This window comes from Pleurodeles waltl, chromosome 4_2, assembly GCF_031143425.1.
Source record: "Pleurodeles waltl isolate 20211129_DDA chromosome 4_2, aPleWal1.hap1.20221129, whole genome shotgun sequence".
Taxonomy (NCBI): Eukaryota; Metazoa; Chordata; class Amphibia; order Caudata; family Salamandridae; genus Pleurodeles; species Pleurodeles waltl.
In genome coordinates, this window is record NC_090443.1 from 790,842,897 (window position 1) to 790,869,427 (window position 26,531).

General features: G+C 48.0%; 1 protein-coding gene across 1 annotated transcript in view; it reads left to right on the plus strand.

Annotated features, from left to right (window-relative positions):
• The first annotated feature begins 3,077 nt into the window (after positions 1-3,077).
• The window catches only part of PTGER3 (prostaglandin E receptor 3), a 186,089-nt gene continuing 162,635 nt past the window's right edge, over positions 3,078-26,531 (plus strand). The window contains exon 1 of the mRNA XM_069232444.1: positions 3,078-4,019. Coding sequence (XP_069088545.1) covers positions 3,168-4,019 — 852 coding nt within the window. The 5' untranslated portion in view covers positions 3,078-3,167. The remainder of the gene's footprint in view (positions 4,020-26,531) is intronic.

Consider the following 26,531-nt stretch of genomic DNA (forward strand, 5'->3'; position numbering starts at 1 on the left):
AATATAGGAGAGTGTGTAAAAAAGACATCTATTTGAGAAAAGCCCTGTAATTCACATGCTAGTATGGTCACCCCGGAATTCAGAGATGTGCAAATAACCACTGCTCCTCAACACCTTATCTTGTGCCCTTTTTGGAAATACAAAGGTTTTCTTGATAGCAATTTTTTACTCTTTATATTTCAGCAAATGAATTGCTGTATACCCGGTATAGAATGAAAACGCACGTCAGGGTGCAGCTCATTTATTGGCTCTGGGTTCCTCGGGTTCTTGATGAACCTTCAAGCCCTATATATCCCCGCAACCAGAGGAGTCCAGCAGACGTAACGGTATATTGCTTTCGATAATCTGACATTGCAGGGAAAAGTTACAGAGTAAAACGTAGAGAAACATTTGTTTTTTTCACCTAAATTTCAATATTTTTCTTTTTCAGTTGTTATTTCCGTAGGATACCCTTGTAGGATCTACACAAATGACCCCTTGCTGAATTCAGAAGTTTGTCTACATTTCAGAAATGTTTAGGTTTCTGGGATCCAGCATTGGTTTCATGCCCATTTCTGTCACTGACTGGAAGGAGGCTGAAAGCACAAAAAATTGTAAAAATGGGGTATGTCCCAGAAAAATGCCAAAATTGTGTTGAAAAATTGGGTTTTCTGATTCAAGTCTGCCTGTTCCTGAAAGCTGGGAAGCTGCTGAGTTTAGCACCGCAAACCCTTTGTTGATGCCATTTTCAGGGGAAAAACCACAAGCCTTCTTCTGCAGCCACTTTTTCCAATTTTTTTGAAAAAAACTAAATTTTCCCGGTATTTTGGCAAATTTCTTGGCCTCTTTCAGGGGAACCCACAAAGTCTGGGTACCTCCAGAATCCCTAGGATGTTGGAAAAAAAGGACGCAAATTTGGCTTGGTTAGCTTATGTGGACAAAAAGTTATGCGGGCCTAAGCGCGAACTGCCCCAAATAGGCAAAAAAAGGCCTGGCACAGGAGGGTGAAAAGGCCTGGCAGCGAAGGGGTTAATTAACCCCTAAAGTGATATTTGCTTCTAAGTGCTAGAACTCTTTTTATTCTTCTAAAATTCATATCTTGATTTGCACTTATTGGATTTTTGTCATTCTGGGCTTGTTTTCCTCAGAATATAATAATCTATTTTTCTAAACCTGTGTGTAGTCTTTGTTGTGTTTTCATTGTGTTATTGTGTGTGCATTTTTCACAAATACTTTACACATTGCCACGCCAGATTAGCCTGACTGCTCTCTGCCAAACTACCAGAGTGTGAGCACAGGTAATTTCTAAGTGTGTATCTGAGTTACCCTGACTAGTACTGTGGTTCTCGCTTATACAGGGTGCATACTCCATGTGCCACGCCCATGCCTTTGCACCATAGTGCAAGACTGTCTACTTGAGGCTAGCATAGATTTTGTACTGGAAGGATATCCTTCCAGTACAAATTACTGTGCTTAGCCTTACTTTAAAATGTTTCCCAACTTGTATGTGTACTGTGCATTGCAGCACACATGCAAAGTCGGAACAGAAAGGACAAATGAAAGCATTTCTTCGTGATAGCGCCTATTTGAAATCGGTGCTATTTTTGACATACAATCCTGTATACTTTTCTTTTTAGTAAATAGGATTTTGCGCCAAAAACCTTGGAAAGCACATTCGCTACCTATGGGACGTCCCCTTGGCTCTAAACTATTTTTAAAGTGATTTTCCATTGTTTTACGCTGGAAAGTAAATTAGTAAAAAAAGATTTTGCGTCGGTTTGGATCACTTTTTTTCCTCAAACACGGCGTAAAATCTTAGAAAATATACCCCCTAGTGTCTCCTATGCCCTTGCTAGTGCCCCTCCTCTGACACGATGATGAGTTTTCGGGCTGCAGTTTTCTAGTCTCAGTGCGCCGACATTCTACAATTGATATTTGAATTCGACATCTTGAGTGTGTGCAGACGGTCTCTAGCTCATTGTAGCACTTCCCGGTGATGTAACGTTGGTGCGCTTGTGCGTCTCTTCGGGCGTATGGAGCGCTATGCGACGTAACTACACTACTATAGCAGCCAGTCACAGCTGAAACGTGCGGCAGGAATGTGTGCTGTCTAGGTTGGCAAGTATACAAGCTTTGACAAATGGACATGCGAGGTTCAAAGATGCCCATGGGAGGTTTACCATTACACATAGGAGGTTTATAGTGAGGTTCGCTATCCACCAGGCTCGCTGCATGAGTCTGTTTCACGGATTTGCAGCTAGATGGCTCTCTGCGCCTTTATTTCAGTCGAACATCAGAAGCATGTTCATTCCTATTCGTGGTTTATAGCCGTATGAAAAGCAGAATGTATAAAACTCGAAGTGGAATTCTTGCAATGGGAAATAGCAACTTTGCCAACTAGTATTTATGCAGTTAGAATCTCCCCATCTGCCTGTCACATCGGGTTCCGCTATAAGTCAGGATGAACAATATTTTATTGAGCATGCATTACAAATCAAAAGGTAGCAACTCTTTAAGACCGTTCGTCGTACGCATTAATCTGTAAATGTTCCAAAAGATAAACCGTATGAAAGTGATCTGCGAGCTAATTTCTCCAGAGTGGGGCAAGATTTTGTGTGTATTCTTAAACTCTGAAAATTGTTATACTCTCGTGTTTTTGATTTTTTGCGACAACTACTATTGCCCCTGGCGATTAGTGTACGACGCTGAAAAGTCATCAGCTTTTAACGTCTCCGTCGGCTCATCAATGTCTTCTCTGCAAAACCTATTCCGCGTACTTGCTTCCCTTCTAGTTGTGAGCCGTGGTCTCTCTAATCACTTACAAAGAAGCTTTGATGCCCTAGCAAAAGTCTGAAGAGCGCCTATAGAAAATTAAATAAAATGAATAATGATCGGGTTTCTCATACAAGAAAAGTAAGTTATATTCACCACTGCTTACCGGACTCTTGTCCCAATGCTCTCTCCAGGCGGCGGCCGGAGGTGTCTGTGCTACTGCAACCGATCAATGAACTATGAGTGCCAGTCCCCGCCCCTGAGCGCAGCACCTGGACCTGCCCACTCCAGATAAATACCCTGGGCTTGCGCCCTCGCCTGCCTCCTGCACAGGCTCAGCGGGAGCAGAATGTGCCCCTCCCTGTCGTGGCAGTGGCAGCAGCCGCACAGACTCGCGCTGCCCGCCCCCGAGCAGCATGACCCAGGCTCAGCTACCGTGCGCTCGGGCTAACTCCAGCAACAGGAGAATGTGGGACCCCAGCTCCTCCAACATGCCCAAGGAGAAGAACAACGCCACCAAGCCCGAGGACTGCGGCTCCGTGTCCGTGGTCTTTCCCCTGACCATGATGATTACGGGCATGGTGGGCAACGGCCTGGCCATGCTGCTGGTCTACATGTCCTATAGCAAGAAGGAGAACAAGCGCAAGAGGTCCTTCCTTCTGTGCATCGGCTCCCTGGCCATGACTGATCTGACGGGACAGCTACTCACTAGCCCCATCGTCATCTCCGTCTACCTGTCCGGCCGGCAGTGGAGCCACGTGGACCCTTCGGGCCAACTGTGCGCCTTCTTCGGGCTCAGCATGACCACTTTCGGACTCTGCCCCCTCTTCATCGCTAGCGTCATGGCGATTGAGAGGACCCTGGCCATCAGGACCCCGCACTGGTACTCGAGCCACATGAAGACTGGGGCCACCAAGACGGTGCTGCTTTGCATCTGGCTGGGAGCGCTGGCCTTCGCCATGTTGCCCATCGCCGGGGTGGGGCAGTATAGTGTGCAGTGGCCGGGCACCTGGTGCTTCATCAGCACGGGAGACACGCACGTTCCAGGGAACACGTTCTTCGCCTCTACCTTTGCCTCCCTCGGCCTCCTGGCCTTGATCGTGACTTTCTCCTGCAACTTGGTCACGATACGGGCGCTGGTGGCCCGCTGCAGGAACAAGAGCGCCACCTCACAGGTCAGCAAGCAGTGGGAGCGCATCACGATGGAGACCCTGATCCAGTTGATGGGCATCATGTGTGTGCTCTTCGCCTGCTGGTCTCCTCTGTTGGTGAGTCAGGCGCCGGGACTCTGGCATGGTGTGTTTGATCCGCCCAGCAAGTGTATCGTCCATCCTGGATATGGGTATCATGTCTGTGCTAGCTGCCAGTTGGTCTTATTCAATGCAACCCGCGGCTGGGCATCATGTATGTATCATGCGTCTGTTCTTCTGGTGCGCCAGTCACGGTCCCTCTGGCAATGTTTTTTTGTGAGCATGTGCCACTCTACGCGAGGTAGAGCCAGCCTGCAGCTGGACATCATGTATGTATCATGTGTGTGGTCTTTGGGTCTGGTCTCTGCTGGTGACTCTGGCATGTGGCACTCTCCGTGTGAATGTGCCAGCCTGCAGCTGCGCATCATGTATGTAAGTATGTATTGTGTGCTCTGTTCGCCTTAAGTGTCATCGGATGCTACCTGCAGCTGGGCATCACGCGCGCGGCTGCCCATCGCCTGCTGGTCTTCTATGCTGGTGAGAAAGGAGTCTGGCCCCTGGGTCCATGTTGAGCATTTGCCACTGTGCACGAGTACCTGCCCAACGGCAGCTGTATAATGTATGTTCTCTCCGCCTTCGGCCTCATCTACTGGCGAGACAGGAGTTAGGTCCCTAGTAGGTTGTATTTGAGCGTGCGTCGCCCTGAATCTGCCAGCAAGTCTTCTCTCACTCTCTGACACCCACGAAGACACAGTCTCTCACTCGTTCAAAGTTTGTCATCAGGACGCTTTGCAGAACGCGTAGAGAGTGTGTCACAGTGGTGTACCAAAGGCCCCGCATTCCCTGCGGGGAGCCCCCGAGCTCCAGGAGGCCCCTTCAGCACAGTACCCTGGCCTGAGAGCTCCTGACTGAGGTCGGTGGGGGGTCTCTCCATGTACTTGCTGTGGGCGGGGTGGGGGGCAAAGGGGGAATACGTTTGTTTACGCCAATGGTGTGTCAGATTGCTGGTGATACGTTGCTATTGTTATTAACATCACGACTGGTCATTTCCAATGAGGTGTGTCTCTCCGTGAAGGAATCGTAGCTGGTCAAACGCTTCCCCGTCATAGCTCCACGGACAGTGTTACGACGTCACAGCAGTGTGCATGTTAGTTCTCGAGTGTCCCTGAGATAGGCAGCACTCACTTCCCATCGGTTTCATACCCCATCCACTGGAGCACTTGGAAGGGCGAGGGTGGGCGCTGGCATTAGGAGGAGTCTGGTTGCCCCTTTCGATCCTTGGCAGTGCTGTGCACACTCCCAATCCTGCATGTTGCTGACACCCGTGGGGCACGAGAAATGATTGAGGGCAAACTATGAACAGGGTGGCAAAATCGAGAAAAATCTAAGTCCGTGACACCATTTCTGGTGCACACAGCGGCAGCCAGAGGGTGATTACATGCGAGAAGGCAGATTTATTATTATTAAGTACTTGCGCTAGCGCAAGTTCACTCAGAGCGAGTAAAGCGCCACAGACACTTGCTAAAGGATTTGACTTCCAGTGCAAAAGGGACTTTGGGCTGGAAAAGTGCAATTTTCAGCGCCAAATTTTACTTTGCGCCACATTTCACCACTTTGCATCAAGGCGCATTACTCGGTGAAATGCAGGTATTCCATTGTAAGCATCCACAGTGTTTGACACAAAGTCGAATATGCTAAAGTATACTAGGCTTTGTTGAAAAAATAAATCCTCATTGAAGCAGGAGTTAAGTTAACTTGGAGAAATGTTTGTTTTTTAAGCAAACATTCAGTGCATTGCACATGTGATGCACTGTACAGCACAAATGCCATGTGTGACTGGTTTTAACATTTGCAGAGGCATATGATTTTATCTTCCAGTGAAAAACCTATAGATATCACAAACACCTATCCCCCATTTTTAAAAAGTGCCTGTTTGTATGCCAGCGCAGGGGATGAAACTTGCAGTAAAGGCGTGTATTAATTACTATGGATATTTTAAAATAAATATGGTTATGCGCTGATGTCTTCGCCTTGGGAAATGCAGTAAAGCAACTTGGGTTGCAGTTCTGTGATGTCCCAAAAAAGAATTCATTTACCGCAGGGTGTGAATACATGCAGCTTCGCATCCACAGAGCTGCATCGCACTAAGGGACAGATTTATAGTTTTTTTATTGCAAATACAACGTGCTGCGTTGCACAAGGAGAAAAGCAGGGTACGGAGCTATATCTTCTGAGATTGGCCTGCTGTCATTCCATGCGGTGGTGCTACAGCGAGAGTGTCTAGCACAATACCCAGCCTGGCACCTGGTGAAGAAGTAAATGTGCTCTGTCTAATATAGAATTTGTACTACAAGCATTACCGTCCAGTACGCATTTCTATGTCTGGACAACCGTAGTGTGTATGTGAACTTGTGTGTTCAATGTATGTGCAGCATGCTGGCTGCCATGTTGAGTAGCACCGTAGCACCATTTCACAAGAAGGATGTGACCTAATGGCCACAGTTGCCACTGGGGAAACTTGGGAACCAGATTGGAGTCTGGGCTTGAGCTCAACATCCTGTGATTCTGGGCAAATCACTTTATCTCCATGTGCCTGAAAAACAAACAAAAAATGAATGTGTCCCTGTTTAATGTAACTGGTGCTCGTGTAAAACGCTCCAGTACGTTTGAATCGAGCTTGGGCTGTATAAAACTGCAAAAAGAGGAAGAGGTGGGGATCGATCAGTGGGGAGACCGGAGTAAACCGAGCTGAGGGTAAAGAAAAACAGACTGTTATAGAATGACGACGGAGCTGGACGTGGCAGGAGTTTAACTACCAATACCTCGGCAGGTGTAGTGGCTGCACCGCCCTAGAGGCTGGAGGGCCGGCCCAATGCACACAATTGGTGGCTCTGTGTTTTTTTTACTTACAAACTAGGGGCTGGAGCCCCAATTTCAATCCTTGCAGTATGAACCTTGCCACTGGATCTGGGGATTGCGGAAGGCAGGCTGCACGAGGATGACGCGGGGAGGACCTGGGGAAGGGAGAGTGAGCTCATCTGGGGATTGCGGAAGGCAGGCTGCACGAGCATGACGAGGGGAGGAAGTGGAGAAGGGAGAGGGAGCTCATCTGGGGATTGCGGAAGGCAGGCTGCACGAGCATGACGAGGGGAGGAAGTGGAGAAGGGAGAGGGAGCTCATCTGGGGATTGCGGAAGGCAGGCTGCCCGAGGAGGGAGGGAGTGGAGTCTCCCCACCCTCAGTGGAGAACGAGCCACCACAGATGCGCTTTCCAGTAAAGAGAGCCAACAAACAAGACGCTAAAATCACATTTGACAAATATGTCTTTCCGTAAAAAACTGAAAAACATTGCTTTATGCTTTCCAGGGACGGATTGTGGCCGGTGGTGGTGGCAATAAGAAAGACTGATTCACCCATTAAAATAATAGGGTTATAGTGTAATATAATAAGTCACATACGACTTTTATGCGACAATTTATTAGTTGAAACCCTTCTAGTCTTTTTTAGGTTTTGAAAATACAAATGGCACCTCCAAGGCCCACTAATGTACACTGATTCCAGGAGGCCAGGCTTACTATGTGTTTGTGCCAGTGCAAAGTCACACATGCAGCTCAAACTCTTGCAAGGGTTCACTTTAAATGGCACTTTGTTCTGCTTTGTGCTACTTTGCGTCAAAGGGTGTTAGGTGGAGCAGCACAACTACCTATAGTTTTTAATACAAAGCCTAATCTATTAACGCTCTACGTCGGAAATAATACCCATTCAAGTAGGCTCTAAGAAGGGCAAATGTTTTCATTTCTCCACACATTGCAAACAATGCATCTATGCTGCACTGTACAGAACGCATATAGTGTGTGGAATGTTTAAGAATTTGTCTAGGCAGAGGATTTTGTAATGGAAAGGCGTGCTTACAGTACAAGTCCAATGCTAGACAGCAGGCACACACCTTTGTGCCACTGTGCATATGTACATAGTACTACTCAGTCTGTTTGCTCGCTAGCACAGATCATGAGAGCAGTAGCAGGTCATTTTGGGGCCAGGTTTAAGAGCCCCTAGTGCCACCTTAGCACTGCCATAGCATCATTTTTTGGACGGTAAGGTGGCGCTAAAGTGGCATTTTCCCTGAATCATCTTTACAAAGTGGCAAAGTGCATGCATTGCGCCACTTTGTAAACCCTTGTGCCACATTATGCCTGAGCCAGGGATAATGCATGCAAGGGGGATGTTCCCCCATGAGGGGAAGGCCGAAAAAAATGACACAAGAAAATAAAAAAAATGAACTTGCATCATTTTTTCCAGCACTTTTCAAATCTGTTCAGCGCTACTTACAGTGTAATAAGAATGAACTGAACGAGTGTCTGGTCATCAACTGCAATTCATTGTTTGGTTATAAATCTTTGATCACAAGCTTCTTTGCATACAATGAACTCTGTATAGTCAAGGTTTTATAGACCTTCTATGAACTTCTGTAATTTTTCAATCGTAGGCAAGTTGTTATATAATTTTATGTGTCTGTATAACCAGAATTCACTATCACCAGCAGGATCCTTCCTTAGTCACAATAGCTGAACATGGAACTTCATGGGGCATAAATACCTACCTCCAATTGTAGTGAGTGAGTGACCCAACCTCCTCCTACAAGTTCAGTGATTCTCTTTTTGTTTAAAAAAAAAGACCAATTGAACATTTAGAAGCTCAATTTCTCCAGCAAATGTCTAAAAATAGGGAGGTTCTGAAGGGCCACTAACTAAATACCCCATTGCTTTCTTGAGTGGTCAGTCAAGCCTTACTCTTGCAAGGAGTATTGAGTTTTCACTCTTCCCATGGAAACAGTAGTGGCAAAACATTGCATTTTCACCTTAACTTGCACAAACATCTATAGAGTTACAGGCTCTAAGTACCATGACAAATCTTATTATGCAATTTTGTAAGGCTAATCCTTTTTCAAAACATATATAGCTAATTTCTTCTACACTGTACTTACTTTCATTGTTCCACCTTACCCCTCTTCAGTAAATTTCAGTCATGTCCTTGCAACTGACAGTCTGTGTGGAGGGTGCAGGGTGAAAAACTCAAAAGTTACACAGCTCACTATCACGGGCTGCAGATAGCAGTGCTAGAGTGTAAGAAATTGGACTTTTGTTTGAGGAGGGTGAAAACCCTTCTCATGCAACAACCACAGTCCTAATCAGGATGGACCATAAAGGCAGGAAATTAGCCTGTGATTAACCCTCTGATAGCTTGGCACAAACGCAGACAGCGGTAACCCTAGTGTCCCTGGGGGATGAAGAGATTGTGCCAAAAGCCCACATGCCTGCCAGTACTTCCAAGTATAGGCAGTGGGTCACCATTATTGGGCAATGGGTGGAGGCTCTGCGTGACACAATAGCCAGCATGACAACTGTCAAGGGTCAGCTGGTGTCAGCAGAGCAGGCGCTCTCAAATACATCCCACCAGGTCATAGTTTCTAACAATCAAGAAAGCCATCTACTGTGGCTCTGGTTCCTTTTGAGTGTGTGGGGGGTGCTCTAGTACTGTGAAAGTAGCTGTGAGTCCTGCCATGCCTGTAGATTGTCAGTTAGGCAATGACATAGGGCACACTACCTGGAGGGAGGTAGATATCAGGTCTCACTTCGAGAGGATGGGATTGCCTGAGTGGCTCTGTATGACTATAAAAGAGAAAGTACAGAGTCCCAGAACAAAAGAGATACTAACAAAACAAATAAAGAACTGTTCCTGTGAGTCTGATCTAGTTGGAACAAGAGCCCCCACTCACCAATTGGTGACATGCTTCATCATCGGGCTTTGCTCCTCATCAGGCCGGCACTGCAGTGCCTGACGGGCCCCTCAAGGGGGCTCTTTGCCAGAGATCTTTTGATGTAGAAATGCCGGGTGATCAGTGCTAGAATGTGGGATTGGTACAAAAAAAGAGTGAAGTTAAAAATGACTAGAGATATAAAGAGTCCATGTTTAATAGAGATTAAAACCCTGTCATGGTTAAAAGCAATAGTGTAGGGGAAAGGAGATTAGTTGTAATGTTTAATTAACCCTAATCAAAAGAGTAATAAAACAATATATACAATCCCTATAGACAGAGAGTGTGTGGTGTGCCAGTACAGTGATCCCTATACTGCCTCAAGCAAAAGGTCAACATGTTTCTCGCGTTTAAAGTCAATAAAGATCAGTGCGACTCGTCAGGGCCAAACCTACCTAATCCTCATATTCCATTAAGCCTATAGTTGGGTTATTCACAGGAACCCTCCTTACATTAAAGGATGGGCCCCATCGGGATAGGGACAAGCATCAGTGGTTCAAGCTGGTCTAGATACCAAGCTCCGTATGTCCACTCATTGGTGAACACCGACCCCTGTGCTGTGCTCCCGCAACAGTTCTTTATTTGTTTTGTTAGTATCTTGTTTGTTCTGGAACTGTGTACTTTCTTTTTTATGGCAAACTTGATGGGAGTACCGTACACAGGACCTTTTGTGTCGTCTTAAAGTTCCCGACACTTTAGCCCTTTCTGCTTTGTTTTTGATGGCTCTGTATGACCACATAGTCCATGGCTGCCCAGGAGGGAAGTCAAGGGCATCTAGAGCCTAGAAGAAAGCCCCAGACAGCTGCCAAGGAGAGGGGCAAGGGGCGCGGAAACCATTCCAGAAGTTCCCATGATGGAGGTTGACAGGATCCCTGAGGAGGAGGCCTGTAAGCTAAACGGGGAGGACATTGCTGTGCTAAGTAAACTTCCTGAGCTTGCTGACTGGTAAGTTGAGGGTTGGCCCCATCATTGAGGAATCCCGCAAAGTGCAGAAAGAGTGTCCCACTCTTGAGGGCTTGATGCAACAGGGCTCAGCTCATGCAGCAGGTGAAGTCTCTGGGGATCACCTCATTTACTGGGAGAATGATCTCCTATATAGTGAGCCTAAGGCTCCGGGTATGGGGGGAGCACGTGTGCTGGTGGTCCCCCAGTGTTACTGGGCCTTCCTACCAGGTGTGGCTCATGACATCCCCCTGGCAGGACATTTAGGGCAAGACAAGACCTTTGCCAGGCTAATCACCCACTTTTATTGCCCCCAAATGAAGACAGCCTCAGATGCATTCTGCAGGTCCTGTCCCATCTGCCAGGCCAGTGGGAAGTCAGGGAAAAAGCTGAAGGCTCCGCTGATCCCACTTCCCCTTGTTGGCGCCCCATTTGAAAGGGTGGGCATTGATTTAATTGGTCTACTGGACCCAAAGACAGCCATATGCAACAGGTTCACCCTAGTCTTTGTGGACCATGCCACCCGCTACCCAGAGGGAATCCCGCCGAGGACGGTGACTGCACTACTAGTGACCAGAACCTTGATGGGGATCTTTACCTGTGTGGGGTTCCCCAAAGACATAGGCCCTCATTCCAACATTGACGGGCGGCGGAGGCCGCCCGTCAATGTTGCGCGTCAGGAATACCGCTCCGCGGTCCAGAGACCGCGGAGGGTATTCCAAGTTTTCCCCTGGGCTGGCGGGCGGCCGCCAAAAGGCCGCCCGCCAGCCCAGGGGAAAACGACCTTCCCACCATGAAGCCGGCTCGTAATCGAGCCGGCGGAGTGGGAAGGTGCGACGGGTGCTGTTGCACCCGTCGCGTATTTCACTGTCTGCAAGGCAGACAGTGAAATACATTTTGGGGCCCTCTTAAGGGGGCCCCTGCAGTGCCCATGCCGTAGGCATGGGCACTGCAGGGGCCCCCAGGGGCCCCGCGACTCCCCCTCCCGCCATCCGGTTCCCGGCGGGAGAACCGCCAGGAACTGGATGGCGGGAGGGGGAGTCGGAATCCCCAAGCCGGCGCAGCAAGCTGCGCCGGCTTGGAGGATTCCTTGGGGGCAGCGGGAAACCGGCGGGAGACTGCCGGTTTCCCTTCTCTGACCGCGGCTAAGCCGCCACGGTCAGAATGCCCCGCGGGGCACCGCCGGCCTCTCGGCGGTGCCACCGCGTTCCGCGGCCCTGGCGGAAGTAATCCGCCAGGGTCGTAATGACCACCATAGTGTTTGACAGAGGCACTAACTTCATGTTTGTGTACATGAAGACCATGTGGTATGCGTGTGGTGTAACCTATAGGTTCACCACATCCTATCACTCTCAATTCAGTGGTCTAGTTGAGTGAGTTAACAAGACAGTAAAGGGCATGATTATAGGCCTACCTGAGGCCATGTGGTAAAAGTGGGACATCCTCTTGCCATGCCTTCTCTTTGCCCCAGAAGGGGGTAGGGTTTGATCCCTTTGAGCCTTTCTATGATTACCCTGTCAGGAGGCCATTAAACATTCTCAAAGAGGGGTGGGAGAAAGCTCCCAGGAAACCCCCCCCAGGATGTGATCAGCTACATGTTGGCTCTCCGCAATCAGATGCACCTCTTCTGGGAGAAGGCCAAAAGCAACCTTGAGGCCAGTGAATAGGTAATGAAATGCTGGTGTGACCAGAAAGCCACTCTGGTGGAGTTTCAACCTGGAGACAAAGTATGGGCCATGGAACCAGTAGAGCCCAGAGCTCTCCAGGATTGCTAGAATGGCCCATATGAGATAAAAGAGTCTAAGGAGGAGGCAACTTACTTGGTGGCCCTCCATACCTCCAGGAACCCCCTGAGGGTGCTCCATGTAAACAGACTGAAGCCTTATTGTGAGAGGTCTGAAGTCGGTATGCTCCTAGTGATAGATGAGGGTGTAGAGGAGGAGAGTGAACCTCTCCCGACCTCCTCTCTGCATAGGAAAGTGATGGATCAGTGGAGGGTGTCAACCTCTCTGACTTCCTGACCCTAGATCAGCAAGGTGACTGCTACCAGTTACTGGAGCAGTTTTCCTCCCTGTTTTCCCTCACGCCTGGACTCACACACCTCTATGTCCATAACATTGACACGGGAGACAGTCCCTCTGTAAAGAACAAAATGTACATTTTGTCCGACAAGGTGAAGGCCAGCATCAAGGATGAAGTTGCCAAGATGCTAGCTTTATGGGTGATTGAAATCTCTAGCAGTCCCAGTGCCAGCCCAGTGGTATTGGTACCAAAGGCTGTCCCACCGGGTGCCAAACCAGAACTTTGGTTCTGTGTGGACTACCGAATTCTCAATTCTGTCACAAAGACTGGCACACACCCACTCCCTAAACTGATGAGCTCATTGACACATTAGGCACTGCCAAATTCCTCAGTACCTTTGATTTAACATCAGGGTACTGGCAGATCGCCTTGACTCGGGGCTCTGCGCACTTTATCATTGCTGTCCAGTGCTAAAGTGCATATGCTTTCTCCCCTAAACATGGTAACATTGATTCCTACCCAATTGGCATATTTAATTTACCTGTAAGTCCCTAGTAAAGTGCACTACATGGGCCCAGGGTCTGTAAATTAAATGCTACTAGTGGACCTGTAGCACTGATTGTGCGACCCATTTAAGTAGCCCCTTAACCATGTCTCAGCCCTGTCATTGCAAGGCCTGAGTTTGCAGTTTCACTGGCACTTTGAGTTGGCATTTAAAACAACTTGCCAAGCCCTAAACTCCCCTTTTTCCACATATAAGTCACCCCTAAGGTAGGCCCCAGGTAACCCATAGGACAGAGATCTATGTAGGTAAAAGGCAGGACATGTGCTTAGGTGTCTTACATGTCCTAGTAGTGAAACGCATGCAGTTGTTTTCACTACTGTGAGGCCTGCTCCTCCCATAGACTAACATTAGAACTGCCCTCATATACTCTTGAGTGGTAGATTCTAATTTGGAAGGAGTAGCCATGTCTTGTTTGGTATTACCATAATGGTAATAGCAAATCCTGCTACTGGTGAAGTTGGATTTAATATTACTATTTTAGAAATTCCACTTTTAGAAAGTGGGGATTTCTCTGCACTTGCTGCCATCTGTGCCTTACAGCCAGTCTCCAATCCATGTCTGGTCTGTTCTGGTTCACAGCTCACCTTGTGCATTCAACCCAGACAACCACAAACAGAGGACACTCAGTCACATCTGCATTTATCTTCATACTGAATGGGTCTTCCTGGGTGTTGGAAATGGGGTCTCTTGTTGGCAGAGGCATACACCCTTGCCCAGGTAGGGACCACAATCCTAGTCAGGGTAAGTCACACCCAATAAAAATTATCATGTGCCCACCCTCTGGTGGCTTGGCACTGAGCAGTCAGGCTTAGCTTAGAAGTCAATGTGTAAAGTATTTGTGCAATAAATCATGCAATAACACAGTGAGAAAACCACAAAAATACACAGCACAGGTTTAGAAAAATATAGTATATTTATCTGAGTAAATTAAGGTCAAAACGATCAAGATTTGATAAGCACAAGTTGAAATATCAATTTTGCAATGAGAAGAAGAGTCTTAAGTCTTTGAGAATCAACAGTTATCTCTTGTATGCACAAAGCACCTGGTTTGGGTTAAAATCACACACACGTGACCACAGAGGAGGAAATGTGTGGAAAAAGCAAGGCGTGGGTCGTACTTCCTGATGCGGCACAGATGATACATCATTTCTTCCCACGCTGCAAGGGCTTTGCGTCGATTTATGGATTGGATCCTCACTGGGATGCAGGGCCTTTTGATGCCCAGGGACGATGCGTGGAAAATCCTCAGTGTGCGGGACGAAGTCACAGGTGCTGTGTTGATCCGGTGGGCGATGCGTCGGAGTTTCTGTCGCACGGCAGGTGCTGAGCCAATTCTCCACTCAGGAAGTTGGGCTGCGTTGTTCCGGCTCAGTTGTGCGTCGATCCGGTATGGTTGGTCGAAGTTCTGGTCTATCTCCACTCAGGGAGACGGGCTGCATCATTCCGGTGCGGCGAGTTTCTCATCACGTGGCAGGCTGTGCATCGTTTTGAGCAGGCTGTGCATCGATTTTCACTGCACAAGTGTAGGAGGCTGGCCTGTTTTGTAGAGGGCACCAAAGGTACTTACACCTTATACCAGGTCCAGTTATCCCTTTGTAGTGAAATGAAGTCAGTGTCAAGAAGCCAGGCTCTCTAGTTGTAGTGTGGATGAGCAACCAAGACCTAACTAGGAGACATGCAAAGCCCCTGCAATACCACTGTAGTCACATAGTACTCACATACATGAAAGAATATACTCAGTTACCAAAATAAAGGTGCTTTTTTTTGGTGACACAAATGCCAAAAATTCCTTAGAGACTATACTTCCTTATGAGTTAACTAATATACACAGTATATAGACTAGTCTACAGAAATAGCTGTAAAAACAGAACAGTTAGAAAACAGTGCAAATAGTGAAAATCACAATTCTTAGTAATGGGCCTAGGGGGAACACAAACCGTATACTAAGAAAGTGGAATGCCAAACTTGGTTTCCCACCTAGGCAAGTGTAGTGTGTAGAGGGGCACAGGGAGTGTTAGAAAACATCAAAGGTAAGTTTTAGAACCCAGGAAAGCAGGAGTAAATCACAGTAACATTCCTAGAACGCACAAGAACACGAGAAAGAAGATTATGCAAGAACCAGAAGAGACACCAACAATGGATTTCTGGACCTGAGGACCTGTGGAAGAAGGCAACCAAGTCCAAGAAGCACTGAAGAGTCCAGGGAGAACAGGAGCCCCTGCTAACCCGGATGAAGGTGCAAAATAAGAAACACAGGTGAGGAAGAACAGTCAGTACTGCACCCAAGAAGATGGATGCGGGTTCCTGGTTGGTGCAGATGATGCTCCACACCGGATGGATGGTTGCAGTCTGGTTTGCGTCACTGGATTCTGTCAACAAGCTTTGGCACACGCAAAGCTCATGGTTAGCGGAAAATGGCCCTGCACGGGACCAGGAGGGAGCTGGTGGACTCTACCCAGGAGCGGGAGACAGAGGGGGCTCTCAGCATCTCAAAGAGCCCTCAGAAGACCTGGCTTCATGCACAGGAGTCCCACAGCACGGGGACAAAGAAGGTGCAAAAGGAGGCCCAGGCAGCACTACACAAAGAGATCCCATGCTGCTGGAGAACCACGCAGGAGGCTGTGCGTCACAGGAAGGAGTGCTGGGGGCTGGAGCTGTACAGTGCAGAAGGAACTTCGTGGAAGGATTCCAACAAGCCTTGGCAACTGCAAAACACATAGTGCACAAGTGTACTGTCTTGCGTGGGGAGGCAAGCTTTTACCTCTACCAAAGTTGGACAGTGGACTTCTGGACCATCATGACCACTTCAGTCCACCACCCGTGTTGCTGGATCCATGCACTTCTTCAGGAGAGGGGACCCAAGCCACTGGTTGTCACTGCACAGGGGTGCCTGCTGAATCAGGGAAGTGACTCCTTCACTTCAAGGAATATTCTTTTGGTCTTCTTGTGCAGGCTGAAGACTGGCTGTCCTCTGCACTTCTTCAGGAGAGGGGACCCAAGCCACCGGTTGTCACTGCACAGGGGTGCCTGCTGAATCAGGGAAGTGACTCCTTCACTTCAAGGAATATTCTTTTGGTCTTCTTGTGCAGGCTGAAGACTGGCTGTCCTCTGAGGATGCACGCCCAGGCAACAGTTGCAGTTGCTGGCAGGAGCTGAAGATACAATGTTGCAGAAGTGGTCTTTGCTTCTTTGTTGCAGTTGTAGAGTTCCTGGAAGGTCCAGATGCAGTTTCTTCATGGTGAAGAAGGTGAAGTAAAGGATGCAGAGGATTCCTGCTGGAGTCTTGCAATCTGAATCTGAGGAAAGACCCAGAGGAGAGAGCCTAAATAGCCCTGAAAGGAGGATTGGTCAGCTATCAGGAGAGGGCTCTGATGTCACCTGCTGGCACTGGCCACTCAGATGCTCCCAGAGTTCCTCACACCTTGGAATCCACAATGGTAAAACCCAGGGACCCTCTGGAGGAGCTCTGAGCACCACCACTGGGGTGACGATGGACAGGGGAGTGGTCACTCCCCTTTCCTTTGTCCAGTTTCACCCCAGAGCAAGGACTGGGGATCCCTGAACCAGTGTAGACTGGATTATGCAAGGAGAGCACCATCTGTGCCCTTCAAAGCATTTCCAGAAGCAATGGGAGGCTACCCCTCCCATACCTATAACACCCATTTCCAAGGGGAGAGGGTGTAACATCCCTTTCTCAAAGGAAATTCTTTGTTCTGCCTTCCTGGGGTTGAGCTGCTCAAGGAACAGGAGGGCAGAAACCTGTCTGTGAGGTGGCAGCAGCAGGGGCTGTCTGGAAAACCTCAGAAGGCTGTAATGGCAGCACTGGGGGTCCTCTAAGGAGCCCCCAGAGTGCATGGAATCATATAACCAATGCTTGCAAAAGCCTTGGGGTATGATTCCAACATGTTTGATACTAAACATGCCCATATTCGGAGTTACCATTGTGAAGCTATACATAGGTAGTGACCTATGTATAGTGCACGTGCAAAATGGTGTCCCGCACTCACGAAGTCCGGGAAATGGTTCTGGACGATGTGGGGGCACCTCTGCTAGTGCAGGGGTGCCCTCACACACAGGCACTCTGCACCCAGCATTCAGGGTTGGAAGGCCTGAAATAGGGGTGACTTATAAATGACCTGGTGCAGTGCAAATGGCTGTGAAAGGGTGCATGCACCATTTCACACAGGCTGCAATGGCAGTTATGTAGAAGCCTTTGGATGGGCTCTCTATGGGTGGCAAAAGAAATGCTGCAGCCCATAGGGATCCCCTGGATCCCAAATGCCCTGGGTATCTAGGTACCATATACTAGGGACTTATAAGGGGTGACCAGTATGCCAATTGTGGGTGAAATACTGGGTTACCAGTATGCTGCGACAACATTTAGAGAAAAGAGAGCATAAGCACTGGGGTCCTGGTTAGCAGGATCTCAGTGACACACTCAACCACACTGACATCAGGTAGAAATTTGGGGTAACATGCCAAAAAGAGGGTATTTTCCTGCACAACCCCCCCCCCCCAGCGAGGGACAATAAGACTAACCTTGCCCAGATGAGACGTCATTGTCTAAGTGGAAATATCTGGAGATTCCATCTGCATTGGAGTGATTACTCCCAGGTCTATGTTCCACTGTAAAGTCCATCCCCTGTAGGGAAATGGACCACCTCAACAATTTAGAGTTTTCACCTTTCATTTGTTTTAACCATAAGAGAGGTTTGTGTCCGTCTGAAATATGAAGTGAGTCCCAAAGAGCTATGATCTCAACTTCTTCAGGGTCCAGACCACAGCAAAGGCCTCCCTCTCTATGGCTGACAGACGCATTTTTCTAGGGGTCAACCTTCTACTGATAAAAGCAACAGGTTGATCCTGACTCTCTGAATTAAGTTGTGATAGCACAGCCCCAACCCATACCTCTGAAGCATCAGTTTGGACAATAAACGCCTTTGAGTAGTTTGGGCTTTTTAGGACAGGTGCAGTACACATAGCCTGCTTAAGCTCCTCAAAAGCTTTCTGACAACTAGCTTTCCATAATACCTTTTTAGGCATCTTCTTGGATGTGAGATCATTAAGAGGGGCAACAATGGAGCCATAGTTCTTAATGAACCTCCTGTAATACCCAGTGAGACCAAGAAAGGCTCTGACCTAGGTCTGTGTTGTAGGGGTAGACCAGTCTAAAATAGTCTGGATCTTCCCCTGTAGTGGTTCAATCTGTTCTCCAACTACCAGGTATCCCCAATAAACCACCTTCCCCTGCCATATCTGGCACTTTGAAGCCTTGATAGTGAGGCCTGTCTTTTGCAGGGACTTCAAACCTTTCCAGAAGTGGACCAGGTGGTCATCTTAGGTGGAGCTGAAGACAGCAATATCATAAAGATATGCTGCACTAAAAGCTTCCAGACCTTGGAGGACTGTGTTCACCAGCCTCTGAAAAGTGGCAGGTGTATTCTTCAAACCAAAGGGCATAACGGTAAACGGATAATGCCCTCCAAAGGTAGAGAAAGCTGTTTTGGGTTTAGCCTCTTCTGATAGATTGATCTGCCAATGTCCTGCAGTCAAGTCAAAGTGCTGAGATACTTGGCAGATACCAGTGTATTAATAAGCTCACCTGCCCGGGGTATAAGGTGAGCATCAGTCTTAGTGACTGTGTTGAGCCCTCTGTAATCTACACAGAACCTCATCTCCTTTTCCCCATGTTGAGAATGAGGCATAGGTACAAGCACCACTGGGCTGGCCCAGGGGCTATCTGAGTACCCAATCACTTCCAAGTCAAGCATCTTCTGAACTTCAGATTTAATACAGTCTGTAACATGGCTAGGCTGCCTGTAAATCTTACTTTTGACAGGTAAACTGTCTCCAGTATCTATAGTGTGCTCACACCAAGTGTTCTGACCAGGTGTCAAAGAATAAAGTTCAGAGAATTGACCTAGGAGGTTCCCCCAGTCTTCTTTCTGCTCTTCAGAAAAGCAGTCTGCAAGAATAACTCCTTCCACTGAGCCATCAGCTGCAGTTTTGGAGAAGAGATCAGGGAGAGGGTCACTCTCCTCTTCCTGTCCCTCATCAGTGGCCATGAGTAGGATTAAGTCAGCCCTATCATAGTATCATAGTAGGTTTTCAGGTTGTTCACATGAAACTGATGTAATATGTGAATGGGCAGAGGTAGATCGTTCCCTAACTTTACTAAAACTAGTAACCTTACCTCTAGGTGTGAAGCCACCCCCCCAGAGTGACTACCCCTCCCACTGCCAGCTATACTAGAATGTTTGCTAGGGTGAAGATCTTTGGAAGAGCCCTCCCCTGAATCTTCAGGATGATTCCCCGACTTTAAGGGTGTGGAATCTTATTCCTCCTTCTCATCCTGGCGACTAGTATGTTCCTGGTCATCCTAAAAAAGGAGGCCCAGAAGAAAACTTTTGTTAGAGTTCTCCCCTACATCTACACTTCTCTCTGAGCAAAGCCCCTTCAGTTTTTTGAAGGTCATACCCTCTGTTGGAAATGGCCTTTCTGCAGGGTCAGCCCCAGACTTTATGCCTTCCTCCTCTTTTTCTGACCTCATTTTTGCTGGCTTTAGGACTCTGCGCACTTTACCACTCCTAACCAGTGCTAAAGTGCATATGCTCTCTCCCTTTAAACATGGTAACATTGGAACACACCCAATTGGGCTATTTAATTTACTTATTATTCCCTAGTAGATTGCACTATATGTGCTCACGGCCTGTAGATTAAAAGCTATTAGTGGGCCTGCAGCACTGATTGTGCCACCCACTTCAGTAGCCCCTTAACCTTGTCTCAGGCCTGCCATTGCAAGTCCTGTGTGTGCAGTTTCACTGCCAATTCGACTTGGCATTTAAAAGTACTTGCCAAGTCTAAACTACTTGCCTAAAACTAAAACAGCAGGGTGATGTGTAGGTAAAAGGCAGGACATGTACCTGTGTAGTTTACATGTCCTTGTAGTGTAAAACTCCTAAATTAGTTTTTACACTACTGTGAGGCCTGCTTCCTTCATAGGATAACATTGGGACTGCCCTCCTACATTGTTTGAGTGGTAGCTGCTGATCTGAAAGGAGTAGGAAGGTCATATTTAGTATGGCCAGAATGGTAATACAAAATCCTGCTGACTGGTGACGTTGGATTTAATATTACTATTTTAGAAATGCTACTTTTAGAAAGTGAGCATTTCTCTGCACTTAAATCTTTCTGTGCCTTACAATCCACATCTGGCTGGCTTTAGTTGACAGCTCCTTGTGCATTCACCCAGACTCACCCCAAACACAGGATACTAAGCCTCACTAGCATGCATCTCCATTTTGAATGGGCCTTTCTGGGCTGGCAGGGTGGAGGGCCTGCTCTCACACAAAGGACTGCCACACCCCCTACTATGACCCTGGCAGACAGGATTGAACTGAAAGGGGACCTGGTGCACTTCTAAGCCACTCTTTGAAGTCTCCCCCACTTGGGTATAAAAACAGGGCCTCTGCCCTACCACCTTAGACACTTCCTGGAGAAGAAACCTGAACCAGAACCTGCACCCTGACAAGAAGAACTGCCTGGCTGCTAAAGGACTCACCTGACTGCTTTCTCGAGACAACTGCTGCCTTGCTGTTGCCCTGCTTTCTTGCTGCTGTCTTGCTTTACTGCATAAGTGCTCTCCAAGGGCTTGATTAGAGCTTGCCTCCTGTTCCCTGAAGTCTCAGGACCAAAAAGACTTCTCTCCTGCAGCTGAAATCCCCGTGCTGCGGAAATCTGAAGCACCGCCTGCCAAGAACAACGCACAGCCTGCTCGCGGTGAAAAATTCACTGCACGCCGAGTCAGGAACGATGCAGCCCGACTTCGCGACAGAAGATCGATGCAGCACCAGTGACGCGGCCGGTACTTCGATGCACGGCCCTACTGGATCGACTCAAGCTGACTCAGAACGACGCCGCCCAACCTCCTGAGAGGAATCGACGCAGCACCCACCATGCGGAAGAAAATTCCATGCATCGCCTACCTGAATCAACGCAGCCCCTGTCACTTTGCTCCGCAAGCCCAGGATTCCACGCATCGTCCCCGGGGCATCTGAAAACCCCGCAGCCCGAAGAGGATCAAAGTCTGCGCGCTGGAAATTGACGCAACGTCTTCCCCGCATGGAAAATAATGACGCAAGTCCATGCGCAAAGGGGCGAAACCGACGCACTCTCACCGTTTTCCACGCAGCTCCTCCTCTGTGGTCCCTTGAGAGGATTTTTCAACGCAAACCAGGTACTTTGCCCTGCAAGAGAGACTTGTTTCTTTCTAGGAGAGATTAACACAGTTTTTATTGCTTTTACAGTAATATTTCAACTCAAAGACACCTGATATCACTTTTAGTGATAATTTTACATGTGCTTATTTCATCTTTAATCATTTTGACCTGCATTTATCCAGATAAATATTTTCTAAACACTGTGTGGTGTATTTTTGTGGTGTTATATTGTGGTATTGTATGATTTATTGCACAAATACTTTACACATAAGTTAATCCTGACTGCTCAGTGCCAAGCTACCAGAGGGTGGGCACAGGATAATTTGGATTGTGTGTGACTTACCCTGACTAAAGTGAGGGTCCTTGCTTGGAGGGGGTAACCTGACTGCCAACAAAAGAGCTAATTTCTAACACCCTTATAGGGAGTGCCCATGACCTTAGAGCTAAGCCCAGCAGTAGACATGATGTAGTGTGAGTGTTAGTGTAGTGTAAGTGTGAAAACCTACTCTACCTAATTTCTAGTCTCTTAGAAAGGAAGGTAAAGACTAGACCCTGTAACTAGGTATATGTATGTGTAGCTCTAGGTACAGAGTCATCTTTACTATGGAAAGCACTGGTGACAGAGTGATAAGGCAATTGCAAGTACCTATCCCTTTGCTGCACCACCAATGTTGGAGACTGGCCTGGTTTGTAGTGGGTACCAAAGGTATTTACACCTTTATACCAGGTCCAGATCCCACTTATTAGTGAAATGTAGTCAGTGTCTAGAAGCCAGGCTCTCTAGGGGTAGTGTGGATGAGCAGCCACGGCCTAACTAGGTGACATGCAAAGCTTATACAATACCCCTGTAGTCACAGAGTACTCACACACGGAAGAAAATACTCAGTTACCAAAATAAAGGTACTTTATTTTGGTGACACAAATGTCAAAAATACCTTAGAGACTATACTCCCTTAGGGGGTAAGTAATATACACAGTATATACACTAGTATGCAGAAATAGCTGTAAAAACAGTTAGAAAACAGTGCAAATAGTGAAAATCACAATAGTTAGTAATGGGCCTAGGGGGAACACAAACCATATACTAAGAAAGTGGAATGTGAAAGTCAGTTTTCCACCTAGTCAAATGTAGTGTGTAGAGGGGCGCTGGGAGTGTTTGAAACCAATCCAAGGTAAGTAATAGAACCTACCTCCAGAACCCAGGAAAGCAGGAGTAAATCACAGTAACTTTCCTAGAACACACAAGAACATGAGAAAGAAGATTTTGCAAGAACCAGAGGAGACTGCAAGTCACCAACGATGGATTCCTGGACCTGAAGACCTGTGGACGAAGGGGACCAAGTCCACGAAGCACAGAAGAGGCCAGGGAGAGCAGGAGCCCCTGCTAACCCGGATGAAGGTGCAAAAGAAGAAATACTGGTGAGGAAGAACAGTCAGTACTGCACCCAAGAAAATAGATGTGGGTTCCTGGTTGCTGCAGATGATGTCCCACGCAGGATGGATGATTGCAGTCTGGTTTGCATCGCTGGATTCCACTAACAAGCCTTGGCATTCTTAAAGCTCAAGTTAGCGGAAAATGCCACTGTCTGGGACCAGGAGGGGCCTGGTGGACTCTACTCAGGAGAGGGAGACAGAGGGGGCTCTCAGCAACTTAGACAGCCCCCAGAAGACCAGGCAGCACTCACAGGAGTCCCACAGCACAGGAACAAAGAAGGTGCAAAGGGAGGCCCACGCAGCACTACACAAAGGGATCCACGCTGCTGGAGAACCACACAGGAGGCTGTGCATCGCAAGAAGGAGTGCTGGGTGCCTGAGCTGCACGTTGCATGAAGAACTTAGTGAAAGGATGCCAACAAGCCTTTACAACTGCAAAAAAAAGGTGGTGCACAGTGGTACTGTCGTGCGTGGGGAGGCAAGCTCTTACCTCCAACAATGTTGGACAGTTAAACGTCTGGACCATTGGGACCACTTCAGTCCACCACCTGTGTTGCTGGATCTATGCACTTCTTCAGGAGAGGGGACCCAAGCCAACGGTTGCCACTGCAGAGGGGTGCCTGCTGAAGCATGGAAGTGAGTCCTTCACTTCAAGGGAGATTCCTTTGTTCTTCTGGTGCAGGCTGAAGACTGGCTGTCCTCTGAGGATGCATGACTGGGAAACAATTGCAATTGCTGGCAGGAGCTGAAGATACAATGTTGCAGAAGTCGCCTTTACTTCTTTGTTGCAGTTGTAGAGTTCCTAGAGGGTCCAGATGCAGTTTCTTCAGTTAGAATGTGAAGTAAAGGATACAGAGGATTCCTGTTGGAGTCTTGCAATCCGAATCTGAGGAAAGACCCAGGAGAGTGACCCTAAATAGCCATGAAAGGGGGATTGGTCAGCTACACAGTTAAGTACCTATTAGGGGAGGGCTCTGACGTCACCTGCAGGCACTGGTCACTCAGATGCTCCCAACAAAACCCGGGGACCCTCTGGAGGAGCTCTAGCACCTGTGGTGATGGACAGGGGAGTGGTCACTCCCCTTTCTTTTGTCCAGTGTCACGCCAGAGCAAGGATTGGGGGTCCCTGAACCAGCATAGACTGGATTATGCAAGGAGGGCGCCATCTGTGCCCTACAAAGGATTTCCAGAGGCACTGGGAGGCTACCCCTCCCCATGCCTGTAACACCTATTTCCAAGGGGAGAGGGTGTAACATCCCTTTCCCAAAGGAAATCCTTTGCTCTGCCTTCCTGGACTTGAGTTGCTCAAGCAACAGGAGGGCAGAAACATGTCTGAGAGGTGGCAGCAGCTGGGCTGGCTTGAAAACCTCAGAAGGGTGTAATGGCAGTACTGGGGGTTCTCTAAGGAGCCCCCAGAGTGCATGGAATCATTCAACCAATGCTTGCAAAAGCCTTGGGGTCTGCTTCCAACATGTTTGATACCAAACATGGCCATATTTGGAGTTATCTTTGTGAAGCTGTACATAGGTTGTGACCCATGTATAGTGCACGTGTAAAATGGTGTCCCGGCACTCACTAAGTCTGGGGAAATGGTCCTGGACGATGTGGGGGCACCTCTGCTAGTGCAGGGGTGCCCTTACACAGGGGTACTCTGCACCCTGCCTTCAGTGTTGGAAGGCTTGACATAGGGATGACTAATAGGTGACCTGGTGCAGTGTAAATAGCAGTGTAAATAGCTGTGAAAAGGTGCATGCACCATTTCACACAGGCTGCAATGGCAGACCTGTAGAAGCCTTTGCATGGGCTCCCTATGGGTGGCAAAAGAAATGCTATAGCCCATAGGGATCCCCTAGAACTCCAATGCCCTCTGTACCTAGGTACCATATACTAGGAACTTATAAGGGGTGACCAGTATGACAATTTTGGGTGAAATACTAGGTTACCAGTATGCTGTGATAACATTTAGAGGAGAGAGAGCTTAAGTATTGGGGTCCTGGTTAGCAGGATCCCAGTGACACAGTCAGACACACTGACATCAGGCAGAAATTGGGGGTAACATGCCAAAAAGAGGGTTATTTCCTACAACCAGGAGTTTCTTTGAACAGAGGAAGTCTTTTTGGCCCTGAGACTTCAGGAACAGAAGGCAATCTCAATCTAAGCCCTTGGAGAGCACTTCTAAGCAGAACCAGAGGCCAGCAAGGCAGCAGGGCAACAGCAAGACAACAGTCCTTCACAGCAAAGCAGTCTAGGTGAGTCATTTGGGCAGTGAGGCAGCTCCTCTTGGCAGGTTGCAGTATCTGGTTCAGAGTGTCGGTCCCAGGAAGTTGGTGGGGTCAGGGACCCAGTTTATATACCCAAAAGTGCCTTTGAAGTGGACAAGACTTCAAATAGTGGTTTTGAAATGTACAAGGTCCCCTTTCAGTACAGGTCTGTCTGCCAGGGTCCCAGTAGGGGGTGTGGCAGCCCATTGTGTCAGGGCAGGCCACTAGCCTTTGAAGTGTAAGTGTCAGGCTCTTCCACCCTTCTAGCCCAGAAAGACCCATTCAGTATGCAGATGGGTTCAGGTGTGACTGAGTATCCTGTGTTTGTGGTTGTCTGGCTGAAATGCACAAGGGAGCTGTCAACCAGCCCAGCCCAGACGTGGATTGGAGACAGGGTGCAAGGCACAGATGGATTTTAAGTGCAGAGAAATGCTCACTTTCTAAAAGTGGCATTTCTAATATAGTAATATAAAATCCAACCTCACTGATAAGCAGGATTTTGTATTACCATTCTGGCCATACTAAATATGACCTATTTACCCCTTTCTGATCAGAATCTACTATTCAAACAGTATATGAGGGTAGCCCAAATGTTAGCCGATGAAAGCAGAAGGCCTCACAGCAGTGGAAAATGACTTTAGGAGTTTTACACTACCAGGACATATAAAACACAGGTATGTGTCCTGCCTTTTACCTACACAGCACCCTGCCCTATGGCTTATCTAGGTCCTACCTTAGGGGTGACTTATATGTAGAAAAAGGGGAGTTTAAGTCTTGGCGAGTACCTTTAAGTGCCAAGTCAAAGTGGCAGTGTACCTGCACACATAGGCCTTGCAATGGCAGGCCTGAGACATAGTTAAGGGGCTACTTATGTAGGTGGCACAACCAGTGCTGCAGGCCCACTAGTAGCTTTCAGTCTAAAGGCTCTGGGCACATGTAGTGCACTTTATTAGGGACTTACACGTAGATAAAATATGCTAATTGGGTATGAACCAATGTTACCATGTTTTAAGGGAGAGAACATATGCAGTTTAGAACTGGTTAGCAGTGGTAAAGTGCACAGAGTCCTAAAATCAGCAAAAACAGTGTCAGAAAAGTGGAGGGAGGCAGGCAAAAAGCTGAGGGATGACCACACTAAGGCTGTCAGGTCTAACACTGGACTGGAAAGGTGGAGGGGCACACACTTACATTTCAAAGGCCAGTGGCCTGACCTAACACAAAGGGCTGATAAACCCCCACGGGGATCTTGGCAGACAGGACTGGGCTGAAAGCTGAACTTGTGCACTTCAAAGCCACTTTTTGAAGTTTCACTCACTTCAAAGGCATTTTTGAT